We start from the raw sequence: 19690 nt of genomic DNA, 5'->3' as shown, positions 1-19690 counted from the left end.
CTTTGCATTAAGGAGCTTTAGCAAAAATGTACAGCTAGCATTTAGCAGTAGCATTTATCACAAAGTCTTGTCATTGCTGCTACTTCGATACTTCTAGATCATTTCAGTTAGAAACTTTCAACAAAAAAGAAAACACGAACCAAGCTTTGAGAAGACGTGTACTTTTTTTTTAATAAAAAAAAATACTTGTGTAAAATAGTCAAGACAGAGCCTTATAAAATGTTTTTGTGATAATATCCTAATTACCTTGTGCAGTGAGAAAAGATCCATGATTACTAAATCTAATTTAAATACAAACAAAAGTAAAGTATGGAATATTTAATCTACAGTATGTGAAAGAAATTTATATTTCACATACTACAGCAAAAAGGTACAATGAAATGTTAAAACGTAGATAGGTGTAAAAGGAAAACAGGTTATTAAATGTGCTTGTGGAAAAAGTAAGAAAATGCAAAGAGGAAATAACATATTTTTTAAATAAATCTAAAAGACAAAGCTACAATAGTTAAAGTAAAACAATAATTGTAAAATGTAAATAAAGAAATTAATTTTAAGGATAGATGGAGAAAGCTGATGCAATAGGAAGAAATAAAGCAAATATAAAATATATTGTCAGAAATAAAAACTTAATCTAAATCTTATTAAATAAAGTCAATAAATAAGGATATTGTGCAAAAAAACTGTAGAAAAAGCTTTGTATTTCATATTCTCTGCATTTGTTTTATTATAGCAGCTGTTTTAGTTTAAAGAATATCTGGCTAAAGAATAAACTGCAACCACATCAGCATGACCTTCTTTAAGAAGATGTACTGACTATGCTGACAGTGAGAGGGCATTTGAGCCAAGTATTGTAGAAATCAAGCCACACCGTTGGGGGAAGGTTGTGACGTGGTTGCCATGGTTTCAGGCAGTGCAGAAGCCAAAACAAGATGCAGAAAAGATCCAGCATAAGATAAAGAGAGCAACCTTAAGAGCAGAAAGTAATCTAGGTGACCTTTTACTATTTATTTGCTTCACACGCAGTAAACTACAAGGAATGGCCGGTTTTCAACTGAGGTTTTAGAGGCAATTAAGAAACAAAATGTAAATTGTCTTAACATGCCTGGAAGGAGCAGGAAACAGCTTTAATGGCCTGACCCCTCAATATGCTCTGAAATACTAAAGCTAATAACGCCTGAGCACATTGCAGTAGTTAAATCACTATGTCACAAGTTTAAATTCTATCTGGAGCAAGAGAGTTGAAGCATACTTGTGAAAAAGAAATGTGTTATTCACATGGTTCTGCTGTTTGCCCTTCCAGAAACCAGTCACCTCGTCCCATTAGCAGGTTTTAGTAAATATTTTTTAGTGGAATAAAAATCATGATGCCTGCTGTTCAAACACACTTGAGCTTGTTCAATTTTAGTTTTGTAAAAAAACAAGCAAAAAAGATGAGAATTAAATAAAGATGCCAATTAATTACCTGAGCCACAGAAAAAAATTGTTCTATGACATTTTGTTTAAATTTTTTAAACATGACAAGACAAGACAAAATAAAGCAAATGTAGACCCCTTCAGAGTGGATTTCACCTGACCTGTTTAGTTCTCATCACAGTGAATTTGGAGCTAATATTTCTATTAAAAAATGTTCCTGTATCTATATATAATAACCACTTTCATCTTTATCTTTATTAGTCTATTGGTATAGCAGCTTAACAAGTTGATATTGTACATTTTATTTAAATCAGAAAAGGGAAAATAACAAAAAAAAAAAAAAAAGTAAACAAATAAAAGGCACTGCCTTGCCTCTACAAAACAGCTTTTACGGATACAGAGCTGAATAGATCACGGTGACAAACATTTTAGATTTCCTTGGCTCCAATTTTCAAAAGGTGTACACTCACTGAAGCCAAAAAAAAAAAAATAAGAAAAAAATCTGGCTAATGCAATTCATAGCTGGCACAGGATGGTGAACAAGATTAGTGTGGGGCTTGGTGTGCAGGCACAAAAGTGTCCTTTATACTCTTTTAGCTTTTTTGTTAAAATGTGCTAGCTGTGGCCATTGTGCCATACTCGCTGATGGGAGACCCAGTGCACCTCACCTGGAGATCATTGTGCTGCTTTTACAATCCAGCTGACAGGGAACTGAATCAGTTCAGCCTTTAGCCACATTATTGAAAGTGGCCATCAAGCAGGAGATAGTACCACCGCTACCAACCTGTTAACAGGCCTTAGTTCAAAATGAACATCCTCATTCAATAGAGTTTCTTATCTGATGGGAAACTTGGATGGATGGACTGTGCTATTCCTTTGACCTCACAAGCACAGTTAAAGGAAGAGCTGACAGAGTATTGTTAAAAGACCAAAGTTGGGAATTAATTAGGTTGAAAAAATCACAGGGGCTTTTAAAAAATAGGCTGTCCTGAAATGGTTACAAAGCAGGCAAAAACAAATGAGGGAAAAAAGAAGCACAATTTTGCCTGATTTCCTTTATGTGAGTCAAACAGTATGATAAAGCGTCGAGTTGCACTGAAAGTAAGAAGCTGTAAGCCTGACGGTTGGTAATTTACAGTGGGTGGGTGGGGGCAGTTAGTGTACAAAGACCACCCGGAAAACAGTAAGAAGCGGAATTACTGCCTCACAGATGTTTGCCTCTTTTATGCAGCCAAGTGGCAGCTTAAAAAAAATTACCTCCTCTGTTCAGGGGCCGGATTATTTTCAAAATAAGGGGGTACTTAACCACTGTCCTATTCTTACTTTAGGCTGCATTTTGTTGTTTTTCACCAACTTGAAGGTTTCCCTGAACTAAACACAGTGATGTAATTTGTTAGTACTCTCCCTCTCCTCTCTTCGTGTTCGTCTCTAAGCCGCATCAGTGTCTTAGGCTTTCTTTCGTGCTCCCTTTTCTCTCTCTTCCATTCTGTATGAGACACTGAACTATTCATGTGAACAAATCAGTAGTGTGCCTTGAGGTAATTCTTATTATTCCTGCTTTTCTGCTTTCTGCTTCACATTGCAAGCCATATTCAAATATTTTTAGCATTTTAAAGAAAGCTGAAACAAAAGAGATAAAACAAAATTGTCTCGACACAATATAGTGATCAAACAGAGGGTCTTCAGTCAGAGGCTTCTTCAGCTCCATTGTAATAAGGTCAGATACAGGAGATCATTCATGCCCACAGAAATAAAAAGCCTTAAACTATGATGTGTTACAATTACTGTTTTAATTAAAATATGTTTGTTTCTTTTCTGTATTTACTTTCTTTAAAATCATGAATCATTCCCTCTCATATAGAAAATATATATTTTTGATTTGGGGATTAATACAATAATATTATATTCCTTAATTTTTCTTTATGGGCCTTTTTATTTGGTCCATTTTGAGTTTATATGTTCATAATAACAAGAATTTGAGAACACATCTATATAAGGGGATGTCTAAAAGTATTTATAAACCAAAAAAAAAAAAGAAACAAACAAGTAATTAGCTTGAGATTAGCTAGCTAAGATGAGCAAACTGAGCTTGTAGATGAAGCAGTAGCTCTGTCCTGCCTCAACCTACAGAACACCACTGAGTTAGAATTCAATTCAACAACAATCAGCGCAACATGCTCACCCACTTTTGTGTGAGCGCTCAAAAAATACACACCCGCCGGGCAAAAACTGTTTATAGTTCCAGGTCATAAAAAGTATGATGCTTTTAAAATAACATAAAAACCAAAGAGAATCTGTTCTTTTTTGGGATCAAGGCCCCCAAAGCCACATTTAAAGGACCAGATGACCACCACCTCTTGATCACTTAAGGGCATTTTAACTCAACATAGAGCAAGGGCAGTGGGGAGGAATTGGCGTTGGACCTGTGAGTTACTGAGATTCAACAAAAGCAGCGAGGGCTCATATCCTTGTTGGGGTAGAGCATGCACGTCAAGCATGTTGCCCAGGATGGAAACTGGTCCATCTTGCAGTGTCTGTACAGTTTTACTTCATTCCACTTATTCACGTGACTTAACATTATAACTAAGGCTGTCAAAAATAAGGCTTTACCGGAGGCAACTAATTAATATAATTAACTGTATTAATAGTCTTATTGCAGTTAATGCAAGCGCGGCATGACAAGCCCAATACATCCGAGATTTCTCTGTTATGACGGAGGGACATGCAAGATGGAACAAGAATTGCCGGCCAGCTCTTGGATGGATTTAAGAATAAAAAGAACATTGATGAAAACAACACAAGGGCATCGCCCCCTAGCAAGATGTCACATAAACATGGGCGGTGGTAAGAAGGAAACAGATGAGAAACAGGAGAGGCTGAATTAAAGGAACAATGTTCTGAAGTTGGGAAAGTGTGACGTTACCTCAGAATGAACCCTTTGAACATGGGAGTGCAGGTTCCCCTTCTGTGAGAAGGATGCAGGGCAGAACATGCAGAGATGAGGCTTCTCTCCAGTGTGTCTCACCATGTGAGTCTGCAGCACCACCTTCTGGTTGAAAGCCTTGCTGCAGTGTGAGCACTTATAAGGTCTTTCACCTAAAGGGAAGGACACAGTCAACTAGACTGAAGGTTTGCATTTTGCTCTCATTCTGCTGCTTCATTTGATTTAAACAAACTTAGCAATGTGAGAAGATATTACCGAAATACCAAGATAAATATATTAAATTTTACACACAACACCACAAATACCATCATAATCTCAGATGGAACTTTTAAAAATAAATGAAGCAGAAACCAAATAAAATCTCTCTCTTCAAAAGTTTGAAGTGGAACAACAAGTGTGTTTGTGTCTTTGAGAGTGTGTATGGTCCCTGAAGCGACTCCCCATCTCTTCCTCTTACAGGATGATTGAGATTCAGAGCACAGTGGAATCAGCGTCATCCCCCATTAGTCATACAACCGGCAAGCCAGCCAAACAAATTAACATGTGGATGATGTGTAATCAACATGTGGATAAAAGCTGCTGGTTACATTACCCTCAACCCAGACAGCTGAACAATCTCAGAGCAACATGAGAGCATTAGAATTTAAACAGCGTATTTAGATGCTACCCACACATCCCCTCTGCATGACAGATGAGAGATGAGTTGTATACAGTTTTTCAGTTTTGGTGGGGAAAACAGAGCCAGCCACTCAGGAGAAGGTGATGTCAGGGAGAGAGTCCACATCAGAGGGACAAATGTGCGACTCATGCTTGTAGAATTGCCCAGATTTCAATTTAGAGAGCACTAAAATCCTCCATTTGAGTCAAACTGGCAGCTTTCTTGCTTCTGGCAGTATTACTCATCACCCACCTGCAAAATCTCCCTCCTTCAGTTTCAACTTGGTGCCAGTATTGATCCAATCCACCAAGTGGTTTATGTCACAGTACCATATTGTTTTTGATTCTGACATTGTCATTTGTTTCTCTAAAAATGAATGTGCATGAATTAGATCCCCACATCCTGAACACAACATCCCATTTCAGAGGTCCTTACTCACCTGTGTGTATTCGTATGTGCCTAACAAGCTGGCTGGGCTTTTTGAAAGCCTTCCCACAGTGATGGCAGCTGTTTGTAAACCCACTGCGGTCTATGTTTTTCTTGTAGTTTCTGGAACTAGAGGAGAGTGGCCTGGGGAGAAGGTAAACACAAGAAATGCTAATTATCTTATTAATAAACGTCCACCATGCAAATCACTTTAAAATCTTTACTTCTACTTTTTTTTGGTACTTCTGTTACCTTTGGATTAATGATTGATACATATTCTACATTTAAACCAAACGTTTGTGCTTGAGGAATTCACAAACTTTATTTTAACCAGAACTGTTATAGTACACAAAAACACTAATGTTTTAAGGCAATTTATTTATTTTTTTTATTTTAAGATCACAAGCCAACACCATTAATAACAATTAGAAAAACATGAAAGTCAGAAATCGATAAGCTAAGGCTAGATATCTTCGAAGTACAGTCCATTTTCAAAAGTGTAGTTCTGATATGAAGCATGAAATAACCTGGAGATTCACTTTTGAAATGGCTGCTGCAAGACTCCTTTTATTTTTTTTAACCTTGGTTTTACTGTTATGGGTATAATGAGCTACTGAGGTTTTGCAAACAGCAGGACGTCCTTGGATTTGATTGCTTGAGCGCTTACATGCTAAATGCTATTGAAAACCTGCCTGAAAATAAGTGGGATTGTAGAAATTTTTTAACCTTTGTTTCCTTGAGCACCCAGACAGACTGTCCACATGTAGTTATCAGCCACGCTCAGACCAAACTGTTGTGGTTAAAACTGAAAAGCTCTCTGTGGATTGCATAACTTTGAGGACTTTTATGTTCTGTTTGCATTTCCAGAGCTGATAAAAAGTCTGAACTAATCTGACAGCGAGAAACAGGTGGTATTCAAGTCTAAATACATTGTACTGTGTTGCTTAAATGCTCAACAATACCTGGACTTCACAGTAATTCTTTTTATTACAACAGTGTGCAATGGATGATTTAACTTAACATCTGAGGAGAACTTTTTCTATTAAAGATGTCCTTCGGATTCCATGACAATAACACCAGATCTGTGAAAGCTGCTTTATTTTAAAAACCTACAACTATACAGTACACTGGACAACAACACAAGCAGCCACAGAATATTATCTCACACTTCTACAGTCCTACTGTTTTTACTTCAGAGCATCACATCAGTTCAAGTCCACACTGTGACACCGGCTTCACACTGGTGTAGTCGTGCCAGTAATCTTTCTAGTGCAGCTGCCTGTACAACTGCAACTTCAAAAATCAATATATCCGCAGCCCAGCCTGAGCTGTGCCTGATGCCTTTATTTTATGCAGCCAGCGTGGAGGCTCAAGTCTGTAAACATGGGAGCCAGAATTGAAATCATCCCCAAATCCCACACTCCAGGTGTGAAGGCAACATTAGTCAGGCTACTGTCATCCTTTTATTCATTCTAATGTGGTGTGAAGAACTGGCACTGTTGGTGTATTTTTATCCAAAATCATTGCTTTGCTGATTTTACTGTTTATTCCATATGAGGTAGAATTTTTTAATTTGTGAATCAAAATTTAGGATTTTTTTTTCTTTACTGGATATTTGCTAATATCTGGTAAAGAATCTACTGAACCTTCTGACTAATGTATGTTTCCTTTTAACTTATTTATTGATTAATGTATATTGTCACTACTAAATAAATACCACCTACTGTGTCGCCAGATGGTGGCAGTATGAGCTACACACTGTAGTGAGCAGCTATAGTTCAGCAGAAGAAGGCAAACAGAGAAGAAAAGAAAAATAAAAACCGTGTTGAACATCCTGCAGAGGAAAATGTAGAATCATGAAACATGAAAAGATGTCAGTCAGTCATGTGAAATGATTGTTTGCCAACTCAGACTGGAAACAGCCAGATCAGATGCAGTTCATGAAGTGGTTGCCATAAAACCTGATTAATAAACATCGTTTTCTTTTTTTTTTTGCTTTTTAAAGTCACTTTTTTTCTGATGAGAACTTCTACATGTGACTCAAACATGGCAGTGGAAACTAATGACAAGTGCAGTTACAAACGCTGCTGGACTCAGTCGAAAACAACAGACCAGCCTCTCACCTGATCTTGATGTGGCTCTTCATGTGCTCCTTGATTTGAGCAGACGTCTTGAACTCCTTGCCGCAGGTTTTGCAGGTGTAGACGCTGATGCCCGAGAGCTCCTTCCGGTGCTCTTCCAGGTGCAGAGACAGTTGGCTCTGAAGCACAAACTCGTCTCCACACTCTGGACAGATGAGATTCTGTATGAAAAGAAGCAAAATACATAAGAGGAAATAAAACGTTATTTGTTAAACACAATGAAAGCAGAACAGGAAAGTTTACCTCTTCCTTCTCGTGCAGCATAATATGGGATTTGAGGCTGGCGATGCGGGAGAACTTTTTATTGCAAACGGGGCAGGTGAAGTCGGAGGTGGTGTGTGTTGACTTGTGTAGTGTGAGGTTGAACTCCACGTTAAATGTCTGTGAGCACTGGTCACAGCGATGAGGCTGCAAAGAAAGGAAAAGGTAAAGAACAGAGTAGACACACTAAAAGTCTGCTCCTCAATCAGCCTGATACTTTCACTGCCATTTCTACTGGGAAGGGAGGATAGAAGATGGGGGTAGAAAAATAAACCCAAACAGTCTGAGACATTAGCAGGAGGCATAAAAACAATATTCCTCATGAGGCAGAAGGTACTCCAAAATCAATTTCTATTGCACTTTGAAATTTGGTGACAGCTGAGAACAAAGCTGGCTCTTGTGAGTCTTAGACTGAAATACCCCGAGGATATGGCTCTTCAACCTGGAAAAAATCTATCTAAGTACAGAGTCCTTTAAAATGAAATGGTCAACAACTACAGGGTTCATCTTTCTGTATTTTTTTAAAGCTAGAAAGAGGAAACTTTTCCTACTTTTTAACTTTTTTTTTCATTATTAAATGGAGCAAAGACCTTTAGCCATGTGATGGAAAGCATGCACCAAAAAAATTAAAAATAAAAAAAAAATATGCTTTCAACAGTTGGTAAAAAATAAAGTTAACTTAAAAGATTTTAAGGGACTTTTTTCCCCACTAAAACCATTACAGTCCTGGTATAGAGTCAGAGGCGAACTTAAAACCAGTGTTTTTTTTTATAGGTTTGGCTAACAAAGCTGGCACCCTTCAACCAACTTTTATGTGGCCTAGAGCAGATAAACTTTTACAGCAGGGATTGGAGGGGGGACATGCAGACCAATCACATTATGCAACATCTTCAGCCATATCTAAAAATTCAACAACTACTGTAGTGTTTAGTCTACTCAATCCAAGATAAAAAGACAAAAATACATATTGGATTGGACTTGAAGTAGAAGTAATGGCGGAAGCTCATAAACTCAGAGTTCCTCTTATTTTCCTGCTGTTTACGTTTAACAGGCAGTCGTGTTTGTGAACGTTTATCATTGTGCAGCATCGGGTGCCACGTAGCTGAATTTTATAAATCACTTTTGCAGCTACATGTGCAAATATCACCAGCTAGTGTTTATAAATACAGCTTGTATAATTCCTGTTTGTTGCACCATTTATAAACACTGACTGTTGTTTAAAACAACATTCGTAAACTAGACTGATGATATGAAGACATCAGTTTGAAAGGTAAGACATTTAAGTAATGTAATGCCATGGTTTTGTGGTGGTTCTGACTGTGGAAAACCAAACCAAATCTGAACAAGCACTGGAGCTGCTTTGGCTAAACTGGGGTAAAAGGTAACCAGACAAATATTCAGACTTGTGATAGTCAGTGAAATGTTAGTCTCAGAAGATCTGCATCAGGTAATTAATCCAAAGGGCCAGTAAACTGCTTGTTAGAAGGAGAGTTTATAAACCAGACTGGTGATATTAATGCAGAAACACCTGCAGTTAAACAAGAACAATAATTAATTAAATCAATTTAGAGACACGCCGATCGACTGGATGCTGACCAGAATTAATATTTTCACACATTTCCAATTCTGTGCTTGTAAATTCCTAAACACAGAAACGATACTGGGGTTCGCCCTCATGTGTGCAGAAACACAAACTGTAACATCACCACCACTCACAGAAACACAAACATGTCGTAAGCATGGAGACTCTCAGCAAACACAAAGCTCAGAATTTGAGCCGACATTTCACACACAAAATTTATAAATATGGAAAAAGAGAGCCAGCAGAGCACAGCAGCTGTCTTCCCCGAGGCAGGAAGTGCAGCGCACCTGCTTTAAAAGATTCAAATATCTTGGATAAATCTATATGAGAGTAACACACGAACACGGACAACTCTAGCCAGGAGTGGCAAGGCCAAAACAAACTAATTTCCACCAAACTAACGTCTCTAGCTGGATGGATAATATCAGTCTGTGTGCAGAGTAGGTGCAGCACAGGAAAGAGCAGCAGCCTCTGCCATCTCTCACGTTAGATTAAGTGGGATGTTGCAATTTGTTTTAGTTGTACTTCATGTGTACAAGAGCTCTGCACAGTATCCTGGGGCTCTTTGAAGTTGTGAGAGTGAGATTAAGAGATGCAGTTTTGGAGAGTTACAGAAAACTTTTTGCTTTATTGTGAGCAAAAAAAAAAAAAAAAAAGCTTAAATTTAATAAGAAAAGTAAAAACATTTAAGCAGATTAAGAGTTGGAGTTCTTAAAAAGAAAATCCAAACTAAAAGGTCAGACTTTCAAAGGAACATAGATCAGGATCATTAAACGGTGGCATTTCATTTGAATCATGATCTCAAAATGATGCGTCAGGCTGCTGCAGGCTGCAAGACATCAAGTTACATCAGCTCATAACGTTTCAGTAAATGCATTCAGTTGTTCCAGCTACTTTCTTCAAAGAGTATGACCCCATCAGTGGTACTCTGGCTTTTATCAGAGCTTGAAAAAATGTTTTTCAAGCATTTTATGTACTACTTTAAAAAATAAAAAAGAAAAGACTGAAAAACTCTTCAACGGGGACAAAACCTGAAATGTTGGAAATGCAAACTTCTTACCAAATTAAAAGAGCTGTGACAGATAGGCCGAGGTGGGAAACACTTGATGTAAAAGCGTAGCAGACACATCCCCCCTTACGGAGCAGGAAGCATCACTGTCTGATGTGCGGTAGATAAATCAAACATATCAAGTAAAGAAGGTTCATAGAACCAAAGTCCTGTTGCAGTCAAATCAAGCTTTTACTGTGTTTCTTTGATCATCTGTCAATGTAGCAACTACATTTACTTCTTTAGGAATTCCTCTTGGCTATAACTAAAGCCCCAAGTTGCAAGTTAATGACTCTGATTGGTCGAACACAGGTTGCAACAGCAACAGATACACAGCATGTCAGAAGGAATAGATGGATTCTCTTATTAATGTGATCAATTTCCAAAAAATGTGGGCGAGGGAGAGAAATTTTATACAAACAGATTCTGGAATCATTTCTGCTGAATGTCGAATGAAAGAAAAATAGTAATGGAGAAAAAATAGACTATGTCCACCAAGCTGCTGGTTCTAGACATTTTGGAAGCAGCTGCATCTAAATAGTGTGACTGAAAAGAGACAGAAGTTGAGCCTGCCACACAGACAACAACATCTAATCTAAAGTAGCTTTAAAGCTGAGGTGGAAATTTCAGGGTATCTCCTGCTTCGCCTGTAGCTGAAACATCATCCCCCACAGCTGGTTTCACATCAGGCCTATTTCCATTCTTCATCTGCTTTAAACTCACGTGTCAGACGAAGTTTCCTTCATCTCCACAAAACAACACGCCTTCGTTTTGCATAAGTAATCTCTGAGAGGTCAATTTCCTTAATGATCCAGCCTTCTGCTCCAGTAAAGGCTTGAATACATGTAAAAGCATCTGTGCTCAGCCACATTTAATTCAAGTAAACATTTTGGAAAATCAACAATTACTAAATAACTATGAATATAATTGTTTTACACAGCATAATGAGGACAACCATGAGAAAGCCCTGGAGCTTTTAATAGACTAATGATAAAACTGTGATTATCCTGGGTGGATACGGGTGACAGATAATCACAGAATCAGAGTCAGAAATACAAAAATAAATATATAAAAATAATATATAAATATTTAATGGTTATGCCTGGAATTTCTGGTTCAGTGCAGAGTTATGGAGTCTGTTGTGGAACATTCTCTTGAGGTTGTCCAGCATGTTGTGGAGAGGGTGGGAAGGACTGTCCAGTATAGTTCTTAGCTTGGACAGCATTCTCAGAGAGTCCAACTCCGCACCAACAACATGACTGGCCTTACAGATCATTTTATTGACCCTGTTGGTGTCAGCCGCCTTCAGTCTGCTGCCCCAGCACACAAAAGCATAAAAAAGGGCACTGGCCACCACAGACTCATAAAATATCCTGAGCATCGTCTGCTTATTGTGTGAAAAGATGCTGATATGGGAGACTGGGGATGCTTTGCTGACACATCTGCGTTATACCTACCTTATCATTGATCTCATGTTCTCTGAGATGCTTCTGCAGCTGGCTGTCTGTGGTGAAGATCTGGGAGCATATTGTGCACTTCTTATCCTTGAGTTCTCCATCATTGAAACTTTCTGCCTTAGTTTCACTGGGTTCAGCATCTGATGAGAGGTACAAAAGGTGAGGCATGAGTGCCTTAATGTGTTTCAAGGGGCTTTCTGCTGCAGAGAATACGTGAAGCTGATATGATGTGGTGCATCTTGCAGCACTCTCTTTGGTGGCAAGGCTGTTTTCACTGGCATCTTTGCCTTTTTAAAGTCTAGAACAAACGCGTTTGCACATATTAGGATCTGAACGCATACAATTATGCTGAAATGCATCCAGTTTCATGTATATAAAACAGACTGAATTTGAGTTCATGTCGTCTGATAAAACTTTATATTAGTGTTTCAACAGCTGGTTATCACACACCCATCTCCGCTGTCATAGTCGCTGCCAGTGCTTCGGACACTGGGGCTTGGTTAAAGAATACAGTCGTACTTAAATTTATTTATTTTTCATGATACTGGGTTGTGTCCACTTCGCTGTCATCAAACACTGGAATCACGTGGTAATGTACCACTCAAATTAGAACGCTAATATATTCAAATACGTGCTATATATTGCACTACATTGATGGCTAAATGTAATATAAAGGCATTTCAACAAATATTTAAGTCATGTCTCTTCAAGACCAAGTAAACTTCATCCACCTGTCACATCTATTTCTATTTGCACAGACTACTTCGCTACGATGCTTCTCCGAACAAAAATAACAATGGCAAACAATTCAGCGTGTTAGCCACAGAGCTAACGGTAGCAAAATATGCTAGTTAGCAACAACAAGCTAACAACGATTTACTCCTGAACTAACGTTATGTGTAAAGGGCGAACATTAAGTAACGGTATACTACAGAACCGCTCCTGTCCGCATGGACACCAATTTAGACTGGAAGCCAATAAGAAGAGCCACCGAAACGTTATTAATATCATTCCGCCTCAATCACTCCTTCGCCGTACAAAGCAAAGCCCACCCGCAATACCATATCCGGGGACTATATACACTACATTGAAGTGTTAATATTCAAGCTACGGGGGTGCTTGACAAAATTATACCAGGTTATTTGGATAGCACATAATCAGTATTATTTATTCCTTGCCTTTTGGTACTTGTTACCTGTTTCGTCGTTGCTTTTAACTCTCAGTTTGCGAGGCCGGCCCCGCGGCATAGTTCCAGTACTCAAGACGGGTGTGCTGTGAACGATTTGCTTTTCAAAATGGCGATTCGGTCATCTGTAGAAAGCAACGAGCCCGTGAAGACACACATCTGCACGGACAAGGGAGACATCTACTGTCTGGTTCAATGTACTTCTAGTATTTAGTACTTCTAGACACTAAAGTTTATATCTATTTCTGATGAGGAAATGTGGGGCAAAATGTAGTCATTAATAAAAATAAAAATAAATAAAAAACAAAAATACATAAAAAAAGACTATTTAAAATAATAAGTAATAATTGCAAGCACTGGCCCATAAACAGCAACGAGACAATTCAGATACAGGAACAGTTCAAGGAAGAAAGGGTGCCACAGAGTAGGTCTACATGATATTTCTCATCGATTACCAGTGACAATGTATTAAAATAAAATACATATCACTGACAACATGCTAAAGCCATCTTCACCAATGACACAGTATCAGACTTTGAGAAGTTTGACATTATCTTAAAATATTTGCTTAAACTAAAAAATGGGTACAGACAAGATCTTGTTGATTTTTTTTCAAAACTACATCAATCAGATGTGGCATGTTATAAATTGACTTTACTGTCCATCGATACCAGCAGAGGGAGGCAATGAGTTATGAATAGCCTAGCACCAATAATACAGGAGTTGCCAACAGGCTCAATGTGCTGATGAATTAGGACTGTGCTAGTGATCACAAATGCACAAAGGACACGTTGTTTCACTGAGATATTTGTGAAGGATGAATGTCTTTCAGACTACATGAAGAATATCCTGTCTTGCAATTGAACAATAAGTCAGTCCATTGTCTTTTCCCCAGAGTTGTTGTGGCTGGCGTGTATCCCAGGTGCCAAAGGTCATGTATAAAGGGGGATTGTGCAAGTAGTTGAACTCCTCGTATCTAACATACTTCAAAATAAAAGATGTACAGGTGGTGCTCACAACTATGCTAATATGCATTGGGTGACTTGGATAACATTAAAGACTTCTATCTCATTTGCTTGCCTTTGTCAGTTATCATCTGGTGCTGGTATTGTCAGCAGCATTTCAATATATATATATATATATATATATACAATGATGGAAAATCAAGGATAGTGGCAACATGTCCACTGTGTACCCAGCCTCTCCTCTGATTGCAGCTGGGATAGGCTCCCGATTTCCAAGCTGGTTCTATTACTTCCTTAACTTCCTGAAAGATGTGTCTTAATGAGAATATTGAGGGATACATGAACTCTAGTTCCAAAAAAATAAGTAAATTAATTAATTAACTAAAAGCTAGGCCAATGTTTGAAATGTAAATGAAAACATACCTAATGTTGAAAGTGACCTTTAGGTATTTTCCATGTCTCAATCAACTTGGAACAGGCTAGAAAAGTAAATTGTATTAAAGAGGAACAAATGAAGCAACATGTTTCATCTAATTAGGGTTAACCTGTAATAGTTCATTAACATGGTTGAGTAGGAAAAGAGCACCTTAGAGAGGCAGAGTTCCTCAAAAATAAAGATGGGCAGAGTTTCAGTAGTTTGATTAAAAAGAACACATCTGCAAATTTTGAAACAATTTCATATCAATGATCTTCAGTGTAAATAAACATGTATATATATTCCATTAGGTATAGTACTCAATAGCATCAAAAGATTCAGAGAATCTGGAGGCATCTCTGTGTGCAAAGGGACGCAGCTGCAAAGAAGCAGATGTCTGTAATCTGAAGGCTCTCGGGCAGCACTGCATGAAAAACAGGCAGTGGAAGTCATTGCATGGGCTCAGGAAAACTTCCAGAAAACATGATTGGAGAACATAATTGACCTTACCATCCTGAAATGCTGCTGTCTTCTCTAAACCACAAATAATTTAAAATATACTGAGGGAAACTGTTCAGCAGTCAAATGAATTGAAATGTGAAATTCTAGGAAATAATGGACTTCCCATCCTCCAGACTAAAGAGAAGGACCATCAGAAGTCTGCCAGCAGCAGGTGTGGGTTATTAGGCTCCATGCCTGGTTTTGTGTTTTATATTTTTAAGGACAACATCTCAAACAAGGAGTGAAGAGACTAGTTTTCCCATGACCGTTCTTCTCATGGCTCTTGCGTTTTCCACTGGGACATAAGTTTACTGTTTAAAGTCTCAGGATTCATTTTCAATAACTTTTGCAGTACTGAACACAGCAGAATTTTTCCCTTTGTTTTATGGCTATTTATTTTATTTATTTATTTTTATTTCTGACAACTAACCCATTGTGCACAACCAAAGGTAGTCTTGACAAAGAAAAAAAACACATGGCTTAAATACAGTACTGTTTCTGCTTATATTGATTGGGGGACACAGGATGCACAAATGTGGGTACTGGATACTATACCAGCTACAGGTAATACAGGTTAAATCTTCTACCCTGATAAGAATGTATATCCAACAGTAGAAATGGATTCAGTGTTGACAGGAATCCAAAATCCAATGCTCTGTGCCCCACCTGAGACATCACATAATTTTCTTAGACTCAAAAGTGGATCTGCAGGAACTTAATGCGTTTAAACATAGAGGACCCAGGACCGAAGACCTGCAGTCCTCTGAGCATCAACACAACAGTCTCAACTCTTATGAGGAGAGACGCAAGAAAGCTACTCTTCATGTTATATGGAGAAGAAAGGATTGAACCTTTAAACTGTCAAATCAGGCAAAGAAGATATAATCTAGAATGTGAATTCCTAACTGAATATAATTTTAGGGGGTTATCTTAATATTCAGAGTATTGTTTCAAAGACTGAGCAGATTCAACATCTACACAATGACTCTAATCTGGACTTTCTGGCTCTGAAGGAAACTGAATAATAATATTCCAACAACAACTGACATTCCTGAGTATGTTTGTAATTGAGAAGATAGACAAAAAGGAAAAGGAGAGGGAATACTTTAGAAAAAGTATGAGTCAGGTGTGTTGAAGCAGGAAACATTGGAAAATCTGTAGGACAGCGGCCCTCGAGGACCGACTTTGGGCATCCATGAACTACAGGGATCACACTTATCAGACCCCCTGGTGGCCTGTTCAGCGCTTGTAGAGAGGAGGTTCCGTCGAACCTCAAATTTAGGAGAAGCAGTTTTGGTCCAGGTCTCTGAACAGAATCTAGTGCTACACTCATGACAGGGTCCTGGAGGGTGCATGGAAGTTTACCTAACCAGTCAACACATGTTTTGTGGACTTGGAGAAGGTGTTTGACTTGTCCCTCGAGAAGTGCTTGGGTTGCAGTTGTAGTAGTAAATCATATTCGTGTCCCGTTTGGTGGATTCAAGATTGGGTCTCTGCTTTTGCAGATGATATAGTCCTGTTTGATTAATCATGCCATGATTTTCAACTCTCACTGGATTGGTTTGCAGCCCAATGTGAAGTCGTTGGGATGAAGATCAGCACCTCCAAAATTAGAGCCCCATATCCTCATGTGGAAAAGGGTGGAGTGCCCTGTCTTCTCCGGGTGGGTAATGAGTTCCTTTCCCAAGTGTAGGAGTTCAAGTGTCTTGTGGTCTTATTCACATATGAGGAAATAATGGAGCGGGAGACTGACAGACCGATCATCAGTCTATTGTTGTGAAGAAGGAGCCATTTTGACTGAAAAAAAATAGTTCCCAACATGCAAACCCATTACATGATGAATCATTGCAAAGCCCCGAATGTCCTCTCAACAGAAATGCAGGGCTTAATTAGGGTAACTCAAACAAGTAAAAGAAGACACAGGTGAACAGAATGTCCATTATCTCAAGTGCTTTGAAATTAAGTTGGACATTCTCCATCATTTAATGTTCCTTTCTATTATTACTTAGAGGAACTGTTGAAACAGTAAAACTTCTGCAGGGAAATCCTTCTTATTTGGGGATTTTGTTATAAACTGGATTTATAAAGATAGTAAAAAGGAGATTAGTCTTAATAAAATATGAAAACATTCATGTTTGTCTGATAATAATCTGACACTGATTGTTAGAAAACTGACAAAGAAACAGCTGCAAAAATTTTTCTTTAGAACAAATTTTAATAATCAACAGACAATTATCTCAATTATACAATTATTTGTAACAAAACCTGGGATACACTTATACAATCAAAGGATTTAAACATCTGCTGTTGTATTCTGGTGGAATCACTTGTAACTATAATAATAATAATAATAATAATTATAATAATAAAAACACATTAAAAATCCAGTTAAATGTAGTTAAAAGAAAACAATCACCACTACCAAGGACTTGGCCCTGAAAAGCCTCACAATACAAAATTAAATACAGATAATATTATTTTGAAATGTCTAAGAAACATTTAATGTTTTTTTTTTTGTTTTTTTTTTTAATAAATTTAATTTGATATTTAATTGCTGTTATTATGTAAAGCACATTGTGCTGCTCTTTGGTATGAAAAGTTCTATATAAATAAAATTTGATTTGATGATTTGAAGAAACATAAATAAACTAAGAAAAGGCATGAATAGTCTATCTGGCAGAACCAATCAAACAGTCTGGGAGATGTGTTTAATCTCTCTGAAGACATTAATAAACTAACAAATAAAAAGACTCCTGCCAGAAGAAATCAATAACTCAGTTAACCATAAACAGAATCCCTTATGATAGAATAGTAATAGCAAAAGCTTTCAATGAAGATTTTAATAATTATGCACAAGTAAACTTACAGAGTTCCCCGAGGTTTCTGCAGCTGATATACAGTAATGCACGCAATGATGCTATCAAACATTTCCTACTATGAAACATTTTGGGCGTCAAGGAAGTCAATCAGCAATGATACCACATATGTCATGACAAATAGCTATAGTTACATTTTTTTTTTTTAATGCAACATTTGAGTTAGTCCCTTATCAATTCGGACAAAAAAAGAATAAAATCCGGTTTGTTGTGAGTGCTCTTTTCAAACCCAACATCTGCATATCTGGGTAGATGTTATAGTAGTTATAGAGCAAGATGTGCTCCCATTCAAACAATGCTGCACAGCATACTGCTTCTATCACAGCAGCATGGCTTCATAGTGGTAGAGTCCAGATCCTAGACTGGTATGTTTGTAGTCCAGACCTTTCACCTACTGAAAAGAATAGTTACTTAATAAAAAAAAATGCATCTAATATGAACCAGGACTGTTGAGATCCTAACATATAGATTATATCATTTACAAATGGGACAACATTCCCCTCCAAAAGTTCCAGCAACTGGTGTCTTCATTTCCCAGATGTTTACAGACTGCTGTTAAAAGGAGAGAAATTAAGGTGGCAAACACGACTCTGTCCTATCTTTATTTAAATGTCTCACTTTCAGCATTTTTATATGTTTTCTATGTTCTGTTGTAAATAAAATATGGGGTTACAACATTTACATCATTAGATTGTGTTTTTGTTCATATTTTACCCAGAAATCTAACTTTTTATTTGTGGTTTAGTACCTTAACAACTTATAATAGTCTTGAAAATCTCTTAGTCACTGATGCATCTGAAACCTGTTATCAGGCCCATGAACAGATGCCCATCTGTTGTGTGGATATGTCTGCTGCAGGATGAAAATCATAGTGTGAAAGTGACTGCCTCAGCAACATTTTTCTCCAAGCTATGCCTACAGGTGGGAAGCCTTGAGTCTCTTCTTTATGTTTCTTTGATTTCAAACAGGGAAAGTCTGCAGCCTAGCTTCTAGCGAATAAGCAACCATCTGAGTGCATGTTCATTTTGTTTGAGCATCTGTTCTCTGGCAGTTATTTAGCGCGTCCCATCGCAGCCGAATAGGCCGCTGATCTCACCACTGAAAACAAAAGACTGGACACCACTCTGACCTTGTGGGACAACCCACACCCCTCTTTCCTCCCTTTCCTTTTTCTTTGCACTGCAGTGTTCTGCCTTCCCTCTCACCGCAGTCAAGAGGAGAGAGATCAATCATTAAAATTGTCATGAGCTCTGGGAGTGGGATAGCCAGGAAGCCCGCCTCTCCAGGAGACATGCTAAACTCATGTTGAGAAGACCACGCTGAGAGAAAAAGCAAGTGAGTGAGATCTGCTGCTGTTGTTGTTGCGCCCCATCGCTTGCCTTGTCATTCATGCTAACAAACCTCACCAGCAGCACTGACATCAATGATACTGTCTGCGCTTTTCCACAGACGAGGCTAGACATGAGTCAGACTTGGAAATGCGGTGCTTGTTTGCAGCACTTTGCAGATGAGGTATCCTGTGAAAAACTCCTGTGCAATTAAAGATTTATTCCTTGATTTCTTAGCAGTCATGGCTTCAGTGCACTTTAATGACATCAGACTATTAAGCCAAACATCAATTGTCTGAACAGTGTTCTTGCTGATTCTCTTTTCACACCACTACATTGTTGTCTGCAAATACACCACCATCTCAAGCAGAGGAAGACAATGACTAAGTCAGCCTCAAACAAAGGATAAATTCAGGCCCAATATTCTTTGTATGTATCACAAGGCCTGGCTGCATATTCCTTGATGATTGGAGAGGAGGGAGGGAGCGA

General features: G+C 38.1%; 1 protein-coding gene across 3 annotated transcripts in view; it reads right to left on the bottom strand.

Moving 5' to 3' along the window:
- Positions 1 to 13224, bottom strand: part of LOC121642044 (zinc finger protein 236-like) — a 67348-nt gene extending 54124 nt beyond the window's left edge. For all 3 annotated transcript variants that reach the window (XM_041988511.1, XM_041988514.1, XM_041988512.1), the window contains exons 1-6: positions 13126 to 13224; positions 11931 to 12070; positions 7826 to 7990; positions 7565 to 7743; positions 5455 to 5585; positions 4337 to 4509 (exon numbers count right to left, since the gene is read on the bottom strand). In XM_041988511.1, coding sequence (XP_041844445.1) covers positions 4337 to 4509; positions 5455 to 5585; positions 7565 to 7743; positions 7826 to 7990; positions 11931 to 12070; positions 13126 to 13177 — 840 coding nt within the window. In that variant the 5' untranslated portion in view covers positions 13178 to 13224. The remainder of the gene's footprint in view (positions 1 to 4336; positions 4510 to 5454; positions 5586 to 7564; positions 7744 to 7825; positions 7991 to 11930; positions 12071 to 13125) is intronic.
- Between the last annotated feature and the right edge of the window lie 6466 nt (positions 13225 to 19690).

This window comes from Melanotaenia boesemani, chromosome 6 (assembly GCF_017639745.1).
Source record: "Melanotaenia boesemani isolate fMelBoe1 chromosome 6, fMelBoe1.pri, whole genome shotgun sequence".
Lineage (NCBI taxonomy): Eukaryota > Metazoa > Chordata > Actinopteri > Atheriniformes > Melanotaeniidae > Melanotaenia > Melanotaenia boesemani.
Note: the sequence above shows the minus strand (reverse complement) of the source record. Positions and strands in the feature narration are given on the sequence as shown.